The 17,525-nt window shown below is 37.7% G+C and overlaps 1 protein-coding gene across 1 annotated transcript; it reads left to right on the forward strand.

Moving 5' to 3' along the window:
* The first annotated feature begins 328 nt into the window (after positions 1–328).
* Positions 329–11,420, forward strand: cndp1 (carnosine dipeptidase 1). The gene is made up of 12 exons (XM_033981048.2): positions 329–426; positions 658–768; positions 1,333–1,476; positions 2,389–2,551; positions 3,542–3,630; positions 4,589–4,786; positions 4,871–4,955; positions 6,002–6,162; positions 7,449–7,613; positions 8,738–8,879; positions 10,000–10,147; positions 11,156–11,420. The coding sequence occupies exons 2-12, from the start codon at positions 658–660 to the stop codon at positions 11,229–11,231; spliced, it is 1,482 nt and encodes a 493-aa protein (XP_033836939.1). The 5' UTR covers positions 329–426; the 3' UTR covers positions 11,232–11,420.
* Positions 11,421–17,525: the final 6,105 nt, after the last annotated feature.

Consider the following 17,525-nt stretch of genomic DNA (forward strand, 5'->3'; position numbering starts at 1 on the left):
GGACCCTACCCCACAAACCTCCACCAGGATGCACTTCCATCGACATGTCCCTTGCTGTTTTTCATTTGTTTACATTATAAATGACTTTGGGCCAGCTGAAAATACTACAAGAACAATTCTGTTCCTCACAACAGGGGATTTGTCTTAGAGCCTACAGTGTTACACAAGTAGCATACTATATTGGCTTTTGGGGGTAAGAGTCCAGATATAGAGTTTGGGTGTTTCGTCAGAAAACGCTGGACTCTTTTTATCTATAGCAAGTTCAGTAAACTTTAATGGTCAGCCCTTTTGGCATTGGCCCAGAAATTTTTGACCAAGTGACCCGTACAAGAGGGGAGGTAGGGAGAGCTTATAAGGCCCCGAGGAACAAACGAGGAACACAGTTTTCCTGAGTGTGGAAACTGTCACATCAAGACACAACTCAAGGTGAAGTATTACATTACATTAGTTACATTGTTCTGTTACTTTTTTACCAACTAATCATTAATACTTTTTATTACTGAGCATATCTGTTAGGCTACTTGATACTGAGGAAAAGCATAGTATTAAATTAGGATCTCTTCTTCTGGTTAATTAGTTGTACTTGCCAATTCTTTTGCAGTTGTTGTCATTAATCAAATCCTTGTACTGTAATCCTCTGTATGACTTTGTCTCCAGATGGCTCTCCTCTGTGTGGCCTCTCTCCTGTTGGTCCTCTCTTTTGTTGATGCTTTCCAGTACTCAGATCTGGCACTGTACATAGACAGCCATCAGGAAGAATATGTCGAGGTAACGCAAAGAAATCTGATTCCTTTAAATGAGACTCGAAATTTTAGGGTTTATAAGTTCTGAAATAACTTATAATATTGTTGTATAATATCGTATAATATTGTCCTCAAGAGTTTAGTTTTCCAGATGATAATGTGCAAATTTGTAGCAATGCAAATACTGGTACATGCCTTTAGGGATTACTTACAAAGGGGCTTAAAATTCCATATATCAGATGTAGTTTCTAGGACATAATGACGTTTTCTTTTCACCATTTTGGCATAGTAGATTGCCTAGTAATAATATTCAAGATAAGTGTTAGTTGTGATTATAAAAACAACAAGAATGCACATAGACCAAAGAATACTGTCTACACTGAGCCTTATCAAAATTTACCACATGAGGGCAATGTTGATCTCTTCTCCACTTTTGAAGACACATGTGCCTCTCAAATAAAATGCAGCAGTAGTGGAGCTATAACAAAGCTTCTTCCAGACATGTCCTGAAATGAACTTGACTTCAGGCATATTGGTTAAAACTGTCTGATTTGTTTTTGATGTATATTTGATAAATGTATGTTTCTAGGCTCTGCGGGACTGGGTAGCTATTGAGAGTGACTCCAGCAACATCCTAAAAAGGCCTGATCTGCACCGAATGATGGATGTAACTGCTGAAAAACTGAGGGAGATGGGAGGCAATGTGGTGATGGTGGACATTGGAGAACAAGAAGTCAGTATTCCCCCCCACCCCCACCCCCCCCATCCCACCCATGGGCGTAATTGGAACATATATCCTCCCTTTACTCACTGTAGGCTAAGGTAAAGCATGCACGGGGAGGACAGCGGTGGCAACTTCAAAAAGCTGGCAGAGGCATCCAGATTAAAGCAGGCTGCTCATTATAGACCCACATCAAAGCCATTTCCAAAATCATTAGACGTATGTGTGTTTTGGGGTCAAAGAACAAGGCGCCCTCTGCAGTTTCACGCCGGTAATTAGTGGATACAATACAAACAGATATATCTGGAAGACTGAAAAGTAAAAACAACAATTTCTGACCTTATAATGTCAGGGTTAAGGTAGTTTTGTGTGTGGTGATGTTTTCCTGCTGTACCAAACACACAGATTTTACTTGCGCTTTTTTTTTTTTTTTTTTAAATACATTTTGAGTAGACATAGACTGATAGTTGCACTTTTAACATCAACCTTAAATCAAATATTTTGTTTAGGCCAACCAACTGCTTAAAGGAAAGACATGAAGCTTTACTGTAATTACACTGCTCCTTTATAAATTATGAGTTAGTAGTAAAAAAAAAACTGTTGTGGATGTCTAAAAATAACTTCTATTGATATTTTTTTCCTTATTACACTTTTATTATGCAGAGTAGTTCTAGTGCTGCATACAGTAATTACGTTTGTAGTCATTTCAAAACATACATTTTGGGTAAATTTATCAAAAATGGTCCTATATTAACTATGTGTATTTTTTTTCTTCTCTTTCAAAGTTTTAAAAATAAGATATGTTCTTTATGTTTGTTCAAAGCATCTGAGGTGGTTTCTCTTACCATACACTCCTCTGCAATGGTATAGAAATGCCTTTAATATTAAGCAGCTGTCTAAACCTCAAGCCTTTGTTTACCGCAGCTCCCTGGTGGTCAGCCTCTAGCTCTGCCCAAAGTGGTGACAGCTCATTTTGGGAACGACTCTCAGAAACACACTGTGTGCATCTATGGACATGTGGACGTCCAACCAGCCAAGCTCGAGGATGGCTGGAGAACTGAACCCTACAACCTCACCGAGATTGACGGTAACAACTCTGCAACTATCATTTCACACTATATATGATAGGAACAACACGGACTAGTTCAGTGAAATGATTTAGTCTGATTTTAGACCTGGTTTGGCCTTAGATTACACCTGGAAAAAGCCTGTTCTATACTTGATTTAGATTTGGTGGTAGATCTCTGAAAGCCCAATCTTTTTTTAATGGTATCTGGTGTAAAATGTATGAGAGACACTGATCTAGTTACAAACAGAAGAAAAAAAACAAACAAATAGATCAACACACTGTACCAGAAATGTATAGTAATTGTCTAGTGATATCAACAAATTACATTCACTGAGTACAAATTGTAATTCTACTCATCAGTTTGTAAATATTTCAGTAACACAGAGGGAAGATGTTCAAATGGAGATGAATCAAAAATAGCCACAATTTCATGCCTCCTCCTGCTCCCTCACTCAATAGAGATGCCATCACTATTTGATTTATGGCAGCCATAATGGTTGTCATATTTTATATCACATTTCACATTTGAAAATGTCATGTATAAAAGTATGAGCCTCTTTTGAGATACTGGCACTAAAATATGCCTTAAGCTCAAGACCACTTTTAATGCTAAACCTCTCTATGACATTATCCAATATGACATTATAGCACTAGAAAAGCAAATATGGTGAAAATGGCTGCCATTTGGAGCCTAAAATATTCCTATAATAATGTTGTAAGTTTGGAAAACCTATTCAAAACCTACACGTATTTGGGCATAAAAGCAGTGATTTAGTTGTTAGAAATGATTAGACTCTAGCATAAAATTAGGTTGTTCAATCTCTCCTACCTTCCAGCAATAGACTACTGTTGTTGTGTTCTTGGGAAAATACACTTTACTTAGTTTGCCTTTCTAAATGTTACTGGTATTAAAATAGTAAAGAACTAAATTAGTACAGCACCTATTTGTTAAGCAACTGTGTAACTAGAAATTAATAATAATGTATGATGATGTGTTTCTACCTGTAGGTAACCTGTATGGAAGAGGAGCCTCAGACAACAAAGCTCCCGTTTTGGCCTGGATCCATGCTGTGGAGGCTTACCAGGCCCTCAATATGGTGAGAAACTACAAAATTGAAAAATTACAATGCAGAGCAATACTGCATAAATCACTCTTTCATGAGGTCTATTCAGAAAATGAATAATGGTTTTACAATGAACAGTGATACTATAGTCTTATTTCTCTAACAATTAGTTGTGTAAAAACAAGCTATGTACAAAAGATATTAGCTATATTACTTTTTCACAAATGTTTAGCTCTATGTGTTGTCTTTTATGCACAGGCAAAAATGTTAACACGCACACGCAAAGATGTCTGTGTAATCCCTCAGTCGTCCAGGTCTGATACATAATAAAAGCCAAAGTAAAATCTGTCAACTGGACAAAATAAATACATTTTTAAAAATCCACATAAATATCTTAATACAGACAAATCTATATCTTAAATCTGTACCTGATTTTTTATTTATTCTTGTCAAGATAAATGCTCTTTACATCGCAGCAGCTAAATAGAAAAAAAAAAAAAGAACTGACAGTAAAATATAATCTATTCATTTTATGTAGTATTTTCTTGGGTAATAATTAGGCAAGGCAAGTTTATTTGTATAGCACAATTCATACACAAAGTAGTTCAATGTGCTTTACAGAAAAAGAAGGACATTCAAATCACAAAAATCAAAACATAAATAATCACAATTAATCATCATAAAATTAACATTAAAACAGAAGAGTGCAGAATAAAAACCTTTTAGTACTGAACCTACGGACAGGGTCACCTTCTTTTCATCCAATCAAGCACATTGTTGCTAAGAATCATGGGAAACCAACTGCCTGACACTATCCCACTCTTGATTCTGTATTATGGTATGTTTTGAAGAGTGACAAAAAAGCAAATAGTAGGCAGATATTAGACAACTATAAGCAGCTGCATAACATTATCCCGGACAGATGTGCTATGGTGCAGTATCACAGTAGCTGAAAGGACCATACAATCTAATGAAATCCTGCTGTTTTTAGGAGTTGCCGGTGAATGTGAAATTTGTGATCGAAGGCATGGAGGAGACCGGATCCAACGGTCTGGACGCTATGATTCTAGCTCAGAGAGACACTTTCTTCAGCGACGTGGACTTCATCGTCATCTCGGACTGCGGATGGCTCAGCAAAAGACCAGCGCTCACATACGGAACCAGGGGGAACTGCTACTTCTTTGCAGAGGTCAGACGAAAGAGTGAAAATAATTCATAATTCTATTTATAAAATCAGTCTGGACGGTTCACTGTGAGGTTGTTTTTGGTGCAGGTTGAGGGACCGAGACAGGACCTGCACTCTGGAGTGTACGGAGGAACCGTTATAGAGCCAATGATCGATCTTATTGGCATTTTAGGTGAGACTGACCATTGATTTTGTCATAAAGACTCTCCTAGTACAATTAATTTATTTTAAAGCTGTGTCTTATTATTAGTGTCCAGGTTGTACCCCGTATCACCCATGACCCTTTAAGAATAAACCAAAGAAATTATACAAGTTAATGAATGAGGTAGACGTTAGTATTTCAATAATAAGTTGGCTAAGTATGGCAGAAAATGCAACACACGAGAAGATACAGAATATACACTTGTCCAATACTTTACAAAGATGTGAGTCTGGTCATCGTTGCATTTTCCCGCGTTCAGATGGGTGTGATTGACAGGTGGATTAGCCAATCACAGAGATGCATATTCCTCCAGAGATATCAATGCGGACTTGTCAATTGTAGTGGTACTTGCAATCTCATTAGTTGTAACAGTAGTAGTTAATGAGGTAGAGCAAGTCTGGGCAATATAACAATAAATAAAAACAGTTTTTTCCTCATATATGCAGATTTTTATTAGTAAAAACAAAATGGTGTTCAATTTCCTGAAAATAAATCTTTGCTATGTAACATAAAAAAAATTATCTTTCTCAATTTCTCCAAAGTGTTGAACTCAGCTCCAATTAGCAGTTAGAAATTTTGTTAGAACTTTGATGAAGACAATAATTGTCTTCTCCTCTCACGAAAGCCAAATAAAACCTCGCAAATTCTAAATCTTTTTTCCATTCAAAAACCCAATTTGATTTTACCCTGTACCTCAAACTTGGCACTAAAACTACTACATCCCTCTATGCTTCCTAACCTAATCTGATGCGTGGCAGGGAGTCGGAGCCACTCGGAAAAGCAGAGGAATTAAATGAACACATATTAGGCCAACACACTTACCAAACTCTTTAATAATCCTTAATCCCTTCAGCTCCACTCTGCGTAGGTGGGGGTCTTATCCAAAAAGCTATGCCCTCCTTCGCTCCAAGTTAATTTTGGAAACCTAATCTCATAAATCTAACAAATCTTAATCTTACGTTAATTATGCAAAGTACAAAAAAATGAACTGTTTTTATCCTGACTTCCCGCTGCAGACACTTTGATCAGCCCCAGTGGTAAAATCCTCATTCCGGGGATAAGGGAGGCTGTGGCCCCTCTCACAGACGAGGAGTGGAAAATGTACCAGGACATCCAGTTTGACTTTGACCACTACAAGAGCAAGATAGGAGTCAGCCACCTCATGTACAATAATAAGGTGAGTATGATATCTGTGTTACTACAAACTGCATATAATATAACTGAAATTGTGCCTGAATTACAATTTTGAAAGCAGAAAAGAATGCATTTTATTATTCCGCTTCCCAATGCTTTCTTTCACTTCTATAATTGAGTTCATTTTCAGTTCAAAATTCAAATTCAGACTCCGAGCTGCCCAGATGGCCTATATCCCAATAAAAACTGTCATCCCTGCTAGTCACGGGCAAGTTTTCAATCAAACAAGTCTCTGACATGGACCCTGCCCTCGTAAAGAAACCGCAGGGGACCCATCTCCAGATATTGAGCTAGACTTGGTTATTTTATTTAATATTTGCAATGCTTTCTTTCATTTTTATAATTTAGTTACATTTCAGTTCAAATTTCAATTAAAATTTCAATTGAGTTTTCGCACATTAAGGTGTCTGGGCTGCACAAATGACCGATATCAGCCCTTACTATAGTTTAGTGATGCACGATAATGGAATTTTCAATCGATAGTAGGAAAACATATAATAAGTACAAGACATTTACAAATATGAAGTAACAGTACTGGGTTGTATTTTGCTCATAAGCTCAATATAAATTCATTATAGACTTCCTATGTCCTTGTAATGTTTCATACAGTTCTGCATTAATTCTTCTTCCCACAATGTAAACGCTGTCTTATTTTGTGATTTTCCTTATTATTAACAATATTCTTCAGATAAGCCATATTCTCTGGGTTGCTCTGGGTTTCATGCATGCTTTGTGCAGCACAGAGGGAACGGGGCAGGTCTACTGTGGTCTGCTTTAACACGAGATGGACTTTGAGTGACACAAGCTCAAAGCAGCCACTGACCCAGCTGCTCCATGTGTGCGTCCTCTGCTCTCTGACCCGGGGATGTGCGTCCTCTGCTCTCTGCCTCTGACCCGGGGCTGTTATTATCGTGCATCCCTACTATATTTTATCTTCAATTAAACCGTATACTGAAACAAGAAATAAGACTGATAATCTAAATATGATAAAATATGAAACCCTAATAGAATTCAACAACGCTATTTGTCAGAATTCTGTGTTGTAGTGATCTATCTATGGCATCTTAACCATTTAGTAAGAGACATTACCCTGTTTCAAGAATGCTGTTCACTTGTATCAATTATCTTGCTTCTATCACAGGTTATGTTGCGATGTTGCTTTTTATTCCGTTTTAATGCATAAGTCATTTGTGTTTAGGTTTCCTGGCCATAATATTTTGTCTTTGTCTTTTGTTGATGATTACTTTGTTTTATTTTTTCTGTTTTTAGGTAGATTTATTGGCCCACAGGTGGCGCCACCCGACAGTCAGCATCCACGGGATTGAGGGCGCCTTCTCTGACCCTGGCACAAAAACTGTCATTCCCGCTAAAGTCACGGCAAAATTTTCAATCAGACAAGTCCCTGACATGGATCCTGCCGTTGTCAAGAAGCAGGTCACTTTCATACTACTTTATTTAAACAAGGAGAAGCTCAAACAGTAGGGAAGTTTGTACATTTGTGCATTTGACCCATCCTTCAGTGCCACTGGGGCAATGTGTCAGGAGCAGTGGGTGATGCAGGGGACCCATCTCCAGATCTTAAGCAACACTCGGTCAGGATTACCTTAGCTGGAAGGTTTTACCCATTGTGCATGTTTTCTAGTTGCTCTAGAGCAGGTATGCCCAAACTATGGCCCGGGCCAATTTTTCTTGGCCCTCAAGCTTCCAGGTGAATTGGCCTATATTACCTTAAACAGTACTTTTTTAACTGTAAATTTCTGAAAATCTATTTTAACAAGCCCATATCAAATATTTAATGTGTCCCATTGAGGATGTAAGCATGAATAAAGGTCTAGTGGTTCAGTCTAACTTGTAATAATAACACAGATTTGAAGTATTCACTGTATTGGCGACCAGTCTATGGCCCTCAGTCGGCCCTCAGCTTTGTCTGTGTTTTTATATGTGAGCCTTAATGAAAAAAAGTTTGGACACTACTGCTCTAGAGAGTAGTGCTGTCCTGATACTAAAATTTCAAACTCGATTTCTATACTAAGAAATATACTCAATAAAAATTGATTCCATGATGATACTATAAAACACTCTTTATCTAAACAAGAGAATGTAATTTTCAACATTAAATAATAGTACGTTCACTTATGTTACCATGTCGCCATATATCTGTGTAATCGCTCAGTCGTACAAGTAGGTTCCATAGTAGTCCATAGGTGTATTCTAGTCTATGTGGTCTTATACTTGCTCTGATACAGCTCTAAATCATTATTTCTGTGCTGTGAATGTGACTTTCTCAGTATTGATACCTGCGCAAATGAGTATCTAGCTTTGATACTAGTTTTGGTATCAATCAGTATCAGATTTGTAATACTTCTGACAACCCTACTTTAGAGATTGTAGTAGGAGAGAGAGTGTGCATTGATTAATACAGCGACATAGCTTGGTTACGTGGTTAGCCCATAACAACGGCGAAGTAACAGGAGGTTTGGACAAGATAGGAAATACAGGAATAATGGTTGAGTTGTTATTTTCTCTCACATAAATTTCATGTTGTGATTATGTTGTAGGTGACAGACTACCTCCACTCTGTGTTTGCCAAGAGGAAGAGTCCTAACAAGCTGAAGGTCACCATGGTGATTGGAGCTAAGCCTTGGCTTGCTGACACTAAACACGAGCTGTATCAGGCTGGGAAAGCTGCAGTCAAAAGAGGTTCACATCACATGGTTTTTATGCTGCAGTTTAATTACAAACATTAAAGATATTTCCCACAAGGTCGCAGCTTCAGAACGGTGTATGCTCCCTATTATGCAAAGCTAAGTTGCACAGCTTGTACTAATATATCATAATATTTATTTTATATCTTAGCATTAAAACACCCTTTTTATATGCACCATCATTCCATATCACCGGCCAAAGAGCTCAATTTTACAATCACTCTAAAGCCGTTATGTGTCCTATGTCGGTTGTTCTCAAACTTTTCACCCCAATAACCATTTAACAAAACATTTAGACTTGATCCAATTATAACAGTTGGATAACACGTCTAAAATAGGGACAAACCAGGTCAGAAATATGGACCACGCCACTGATTACTAAGACTAACTTGAAGGTGCGTTATGTAACTTTTCTGTTCTGCCTTGAATGTTTCACAGTATGGCATTAAACATACATTACAAGCATGTGATGAGGCAAAGTTGCAGGTTAGATCTGTGGAAAAGCTACACCGCTCACAGTAAGAATGTTTTTCAAGCTACTTTTGAGCAATAAAAGCACATGCAAATTAATACATGCAAAATAGGTACAATAATAATGCCATACTTAGGAATATTCCAGACAAACAATAAAATACACCACCAGTATGAACTACACCGCTAATTACTGAGACTTTTCTGGTGGAGGGTTCGTCATCTTCTTGGAGATATTATTGCTTTGCCTTGAATGTTTCACAGTATGGCATAAACTTACCTTTCTCCATGGATACAAGTATGTGACGAGGCAAAGTTACAGGTTAGGTCTGTGGAGAGGCGAACATGTGGTTTTCAAGTTATTTTTGAGCAAGAGAAGCACATGTGAATGAATAAATGTGAGAATGATACATTGAAGCTTTCCAGATAAACAATATCTCTATGGACACAAGCAGGTAAGAGACCCTTTACTGGAAAAGTTACACAGTGCACCTTTAGGTTACCACTAGAACTGATGAGGAGTCCGTGTACCTCCAGAACAAGCTCACATAGCACAGTTTGCAAACCACTGCTCTATATCAATTATTATGTTTATTTTGCTTGTCAATTCTTGATAGTAGTTTTTAAGTATATCTTCTCTCCAGTTTTTAACGTGGACCCAGACCTGATCCGTGAGGGCGGGACCATCCCCGTTGCTCGCACGTTCCAGGATGTGACAGGGAAAAGCATCATCATGCTGCCCATCGGAGGATTTGACGACGGCCTGCACTCCCAGAACGAGAAGATGAGCAGGTGCAGTGCTAACCATCCCAAGATTTACGCAAATGTTCATCGATGTTCATTTTCACAATTCGACCTTCACAACAGCCAACCTCAAATGTTGATAGACCCCTTAAAATGCTATATCATCACAATCAAATTCCAGCATGGAGCCGCTCGGAGGCAAATTGAAATAGACCATATGCTGTTTTAACGACTAACTGACATCAGATCTAAATGCTGAGGGTTTTAAATCTTTATGACAAAAAATAAGCAACAATTTGTCTTAGTTAATGTGTCAGTTCATTTGTTTCACAAATAAAAAGATAGAAAATTTAGATATATACATTTTTGCCTCAAAATTGTAATTGAGCTTCACAAAAATTATAATTTGTGGTGAAGGATGTGATGTTTTAGGTACAATAAAACGCCACTGTAAACTCAACTTTCAGTAATCTATTGTCCTGTAAAGCCTAAATAGCATGATTTTTCATACATCAAAGGTGATTAATGTTTAATTTAGGTTAATTTTCTATTAAGTAGGCAAATTATAAATGCCTTAAAGCCTCTGGTATCACTTACAAGTATCTGAGTGTTTATCATTTGCCAAACCTTCTCAATTTAAATTTTTGACCATAAGTCCAATTTCTTCCATTTTCACCCTCACTTTTGCCTACAGATGTTGTTAATCTGAAACGTAGACTGTGTTTAAGAAATTGTCAGTGTTCTTTGTTTATTTAGTTGTTAATAGAAATGCATAAGACACATGCATTGTAACCACTGGCTTGTCTTGCCGAGCACTCTTACCACAGAGCCTTTACCATCCCATTGAACTGAGGAAAAGAAAAACTAACCTATAGTTGATCCTTGTTTGTGAGAAAAACAGATAAATGTAAAAGTGTTGTAAATAGTATGCCATCTTATGACTGACATGAACTGACTTTCTACATAAATGTGTCTTGTAAATATTTCCTAAAAGGCAAATTTGTCTTTTTATACATAGCAGAAACACATTATTAACACAGTTTCTTTTGATTTCAGATACAACTATATCGAGGGAACCAAGTTATTCATCGCCTACCTACATGAGGTAGCCCAGATCAAAAAGAGTGTGTGATGCTTCCTGGCAGGAACCTCGATATCTCAACATCTCAACATAATATCTGATGAATCTGCTACTGATTTTCAAAAGACTATTTCATTTCTATACCAGGTTTGTTTTTCAAATGCAAACAGTTATATTTAGCATGAAGTACACAATGGATGCCTATTCTAAATGTCCTAAATACAGAACAATGCAACAAAACCAGTGTGAATCTGTCATTTGGGGAGTGTTAATAACAGACCAAACACATATATTATTTTCATACATTTTATTGAAATTTATTTTGTATAAACATGCATATGAACATTTATAGATGTAGTTTAGCTGTTTTAACATCCATATAACGGCTATAAAAATGTACAGTTGTATTGCTGGGTTTCTGTTGACGTCACAACATTCTACAGGCAAATAAAAGCTAAAATTAATATTGTTAAAATGCAGATTATTATCATGATATAGTGAGTCTGGGGTCTAGTCATTAATACAAATTATCAAGTTCAACATTTGTGAATTCACCTTTTAGATATTTCATGTCAAAGTAAAATGTAATAGGAAAAACTGTCCCTTACTCCCGATTTAGGAGTATGACATCATCACTTTCTAAATATAACATTTACATTTATTCATCCTCTGTGAGCAGTGCGTGGTGTGGAGAGACCCTGGTGTTATGAAGAAGCCGTGTGTGAATGTGCAGCGGCCTGATTCACAACACCAGCTGACCCGCCTCACCCAATCACCCGAGACATTACAAAGAACTATATACACCTGCAAAATGCTGTTAATACATTTGATGAAAAAGTTGCAATGCCATGATTAAACAAATACTTTTTTTGCTCAAATATAGCAAAAATAAAATGAAAGAATGATAAACATTTAAGTAAAACAGACATGAATGCAGTCTGGTAATAGGCTCAGGAACATCAGCACACACAAAACAAATTACATACCTGCTGTTTGATTTAAAACAATGGTATTCTTATAGCATAGTTACTTTGCACAGTACAGTTTGTGCATGCAGTTCTTGTACCATCACCCAGAGGGCAGTGTGGCCACATCAGCGACATTCAGAGCTCAGCATCAAGAGTGACACACCCTGACATAACCTGCAAAAAACAAGACAGCAGAGGAGCATTGCATTCAGGTTAGAAATGACAAATTTTTTCAACAAAATATGCAGTTTAAGAAATCATACAAGTTTATAAGTTGTTGAGTATTGTAATATTATGCAAAAGTACTGAGATGTGACATAGGCATAGTGTGCTCCGTTGGGTTGGATATTTTCAGGTGCTTGTATCGAGGACAGGGCCGTGATGGAGCTGAGAATAAGCTGAGTATACCTTGAAACAGCCCACAGTGAGGAAAGTGTGTCGAGGTAAAGTGGGTTCATGTCACACTCACTCTTAGATAGTGTCTTGTGCTGTCCAAAGGCATTGTGGGAGAAGAATGTGAGGAAGGAGATGGGAAGGTAGACTAAGTCTGAAGGTAAAAGACACATTCAGTGTGTCAAGGCACCAATGACAAATGTAACAATTAAATTCTGTTAACATTGTGTTAATACTTAAGCATTTGGAACATTATGAATACAAACAGAGCTAAATGTTTGTCTAAAACCAGTCTTCATCTAAAGCAAAGAGAACAAAGATACTGTTTTAAATGTCCTGAAGTTAGACCTAAAGTAAGTTAAGCTGTTAGACCTGTGTGGTGGTGTCTCTGGAGGCCTGTGCTCAGGTTCTGTATAAGAGCAGAGTTAACAGTACAGAAACGGTACTGTATGAGAGCAGAGTTAACAGTACAGAAAAGGCTCTTGTTGTGAAATGGGGTTTTAAGCTGGGCTTTTGACCGCTGCATTAATCACTGTTGTGTGGGGCTGTCAGCCGCTCCACGCCGGCTCAGCCTTTTCTAACACGTCCTCCACACTCCACATTATATCCACAAGACATTTGTCCTAATCCCCTTTATCAGGTTCAGGGCCTTTCTGCTCAATCTAATTGCGACAAAGCCCACATAAGGGCTTTTGTGCCCAAAGAAACTTCTTTTACGCTTTCAATTAAACGGCTGGGCCGGCCAAGTGAGGCCTGGCCCCATGCCAGTGTCCTTCACAAAGAATGTCAGCGCACATAATGGACAGCACACGTCTGCAGCAGCACGCCCAGGCACTAACGCTACTCACTCTCACACAAAGTTTTTTGAAGAAAAAAAAAAAAACCTACCTCTTCAAATCTGTGTTATACTGAGAACAAATTTGGTGTGAATAAGCTATTTGAACGACTACATTTCATTACATTTTAATCTGAAACACAGCTTTCATCAATTTGCTTTAGTTAACTTGGGCTCTTCGGCTTTGCCTTCATGTTAAGCCATATAGTCTTAGTCATAAATAACTAGATATATCCAAGAGTCAATGGCACACACAGGTCTGCATTGTCTCCCCTCACACTGTTCCCTCTCTCAGTGTTTCCTCTGGTTTGGGTCTAAATGTCAGAATTGATCTGACGGCTTTCCTGCAGCTTTACAAATCTCCCTGGCTCCCCACACGAGGCAGCGCTGAGCCGGGTCAATCTCTGCACTCATCCTGCTTTAGACCCAGGTGTGCACTGTTACAGCTGATGGACTGGGAACATTTGGGGGGTAACCTTCAAACTGATCATAAACACGGATATTTTAAACCATCATTACCCTGTTATCGTAAAGAACCTGACGAAGGGCATTCATAAGCTTTCACAAAACCTTATGCATTATTAAAGGAGAGTAAACAAAAAATAATATATTGTGAAGATTTTGATGAAACACGTCTCAATAACCATGTTTACTATAATAATTTTCACGGCATTTTTACCAGCACACACAATTGAATTAAAAAAAGTAGCTTTATATAAATAATACCTTATTTAAGTTTCACGTATGGTCAAGTCTTACATGGTCATATATATATATATTTACTTTATATTATTTTTACCTTCCATTTCTATGTTTTACTAAAATCGCTTCATGTGCATTTTACATTTAACTTATTCAAAATATGATTTGCAGTGCTAGTTACAATAAAAATCTACATTTAGTAAGAGAGAGTGCTATTTTCAATGCTTTTTTATACACATTAGGCAGAAACAGTCAGTTTTATTTCACACTATACTACTTTAAAGACAGAGATCCGGCCTGTTATTTGAGGATCGGACCAAAGCATCTGTCAGAACCCATTTAAACAATTGCATTTCCAAAAGTATTCTTAGCTCGGTTAAATTTAGACGTTCCCATTTCTGAGCTGCTGATGTCCACCTGCTGACAGCTCCATGTCTGCTGCCTGCTCTAGCCAATCTCCCAAATACAGCGCTATAGAGGGCCTGTCTGTCAACTTTGGATTGAAATGTATTTGTGAAAAAAACAGTCTGGTGTCTTTGTGCCGAAGTAATGCTACTCTTAATACTACTTTTATACCGCTCCTTGTATAATTCTATCATATCTGTTTCATCTCCACAGCTAATTTTATATGGTGCGGTTTATGTCAGATACCATTTAAACTAGTCCTTAATTATCACTAGATTGTACTTCTATAATATTTCTATACTTACTACCATGATTAGAAGTGTGAGAAATAGTTAAATTATTCCATATAACACATCTTCTGAAAAATATATTGTTATTTATTTGATCTGAATAGTTTATAATTCAAATTATTCAGGCTTGGTTGACCCTAAGATAAGGTTGAATCATTCTTAATAAACTATTTGTTCATGTTTTATTAATGCTGTAAATAGTGTAGTTGTAAAGTGTTGTAATAATAACAACATTTGCAGTATTGAAAATATAAACCTGAACAAATAGGTTTTCCAAACTACTACTACCAGCACTACTACCACTACCACTACCAACACTACTTCTACTACTACCACCACCACCACTACTACTACCACTACCAACACTACTACTACTACAATCATCACTATTACTACCACCACTACTACCACCACTACTATTACCACCACTACCACTACCACTACTATTACCACCACTACCACTACCAGTACTACCACCACCGTTCCTGCTCTCCACCCCCAGCTCTCCCCCTCAGTTCCATCTTGTCCTGTGATTGAATCGTGTTTTGTGGGGAAACCAGTCTAGCCTTTGACAGTTCGGACAGCTCTGGGCCTGCTCTATCCTCTCCTCATTCATCACCATATTCTGCTTACACCATGACTTTGGGAAGACTGCTGGGGACAGCTGGACACATATGGTGAGGGTTTGTGTGAAACGACGAGAACAAAGTCAGAAAAGCCTGCATGTTGGTTAATACAATGTGAAGAATATAGTTTTAAAGGGGCACAAATGGCCAGGAGGATGGAGATGGAGCAGTATTTATATTCTTGGGTGAAAGCTTCAGTACCATACTTACTTCACTATTATAAATGCTACTTACATTGGGCTAATTACTGAGTTTGCTATAACATTTTTGTGGGAAATTATTTTTTGTTAACATAATTAGCGAGTTGTGAATATAAATTATTAAAGGAACCATATGTAATAACTTGGTGTTTTAGGTTCTCAAGACAATTATCCATCACAAAGCAGAATGAAACTCACATGATCCAGTTGGTTTAGACCTAGAAGGACTCGCTCTGATCTAAATCCTCACTACCTAAACCACGGGACCTGCAGCAAATCATAAATCAGTGCAAGCCTCTGCTGTTGCATTACGTGCGGTCTATATACTGAGAATGAAATAAACTTGGAGGCACTGGCAACACAAGATCAGTTGTGCTTGTAATATCTTTTATAGAACACTGAGAGCATGTACAGTTCCTTTAAACCTGTACAAGCGCAGCCTACAGACAGTTCCTTTAAGTTCAGAGGTATTAGATTAAAATACAATCATAATTACTGTACTGTATGTTAATTTTGGATTGAAAATAGCATGTAATCAATAGCTTTCTGTGTATGACATCTGTACTATAACACCTAGTACTTCTGCTGCTGTTACTGCCACAACTGGTAACACTACTTTGTAATGAAGGTCCTAAAGCAGTACATGTGTACATCCTGTTATTGCCATACGTATAACAAATATACGTAAAAAGCCTATATGAAAAAAGTGTCTGCGTATCAAACTGCTGCGGTCTATAAGCAGATTTGTGTCTCCTTGGTTTAATAAGGAGCAGAGTTATTCAAAAGGAGCCTGCAGCAGAGGACTGAGGCAAAGCGCACCTGTCTGCTACAGTAATATCCCTCCTCCGATCCCTGGTGGAGAAATCTAATCCCTCCTCAACAAGCTTTTATTACACTTTCTCACTAAAGCGTCTGACACCTGCAACGTGCTGCACAAACACTCACACTCGGATAAATGCGCAAGATCGAAAAGAGGTTCATTTACTTTGACAGAGATAATTGGCTGAGTAAATGGTTTTTAGTTTACAATTACACCAGGTATCATGGATGAAAGGTAATTTCTGACATCTTTTTATTTGAGAATTTGGGAGAAATAAAATGGAATCTAAACTAGTCGGGATTTTTCATCAGACATAAATGTAAAAATTGTAGCCTGGTAGCTTTCTAAAATTAGCTTAGCCCTTGTCTCATTACATAAAACAAGTGAAAGAATGACAGTAACAAATCTATCCTATTAGCTAACTGTTTGGCAACCCTGCAGAATAAAAAAAGTGAATAAACTGAATATAAATAAGTAAATGTAAAGTAAACGTATGAATTAATCATCAGAAAACGATATGTATAATTGCATAGTCCCTTTATAGAAACTTACATTTAATCCATCTCTCGTCTGTCGGCTACCACACTCCTCCACCAAGCCACACCCAAGCTCACTCCTCTCTCTCTCCCAGTCTCACCCCACTCAAACTCCCTTCCCCTAACCCCCCCCCACCACGCCCCCTCGTCCCACTGGAGCTGTCCATCCCTCAGCCCTGACAGCCTGCTGACTCCGCACACTGTCCCGGGCCTACTGAGAGAGGAAAGCCCCAATGATGATGGGGGGTGAAGGGGCCTCCACGTTGTTGTTTTTTTTTTTTTTCTAATGGCAGCTCATTTTATTTACATCAATCACAGCCACGCCACCTGACTCTGACTGCATCGATCCTCTATCACTCATGTGGTAAGGAGACATATATACATGTGAAGACAGAGAAACAAGGCTATACTTGTGGGGCACGGCTGGATGAACACGCTCTTCAAAATATGACCATTAGATCGTATTTGGCACATTTAGTGTATTTTTGTTGTAGTTTCACTGAAGAATAAACCATTTTTTTCACTTCAAATTAACAAATTATATATATATATATATATATATATATATAT

Source organism: Periophthalmus magnuspinnatus, chromosome 16, assembly GCF_009829125.3.
Source record: "Periophthalmus magnuspinnatus isolate fPerMag1 chromosome 16, fPerMag1.2.pri, whole genome shotgun sequence".
Lineage (NCBI taxonomy): Eukaryota > Metazoa > Chordata > Actinopteri > Gobiiformes > Gobiidae > Periophthalmus > Periophthalmus magnuspinnatus.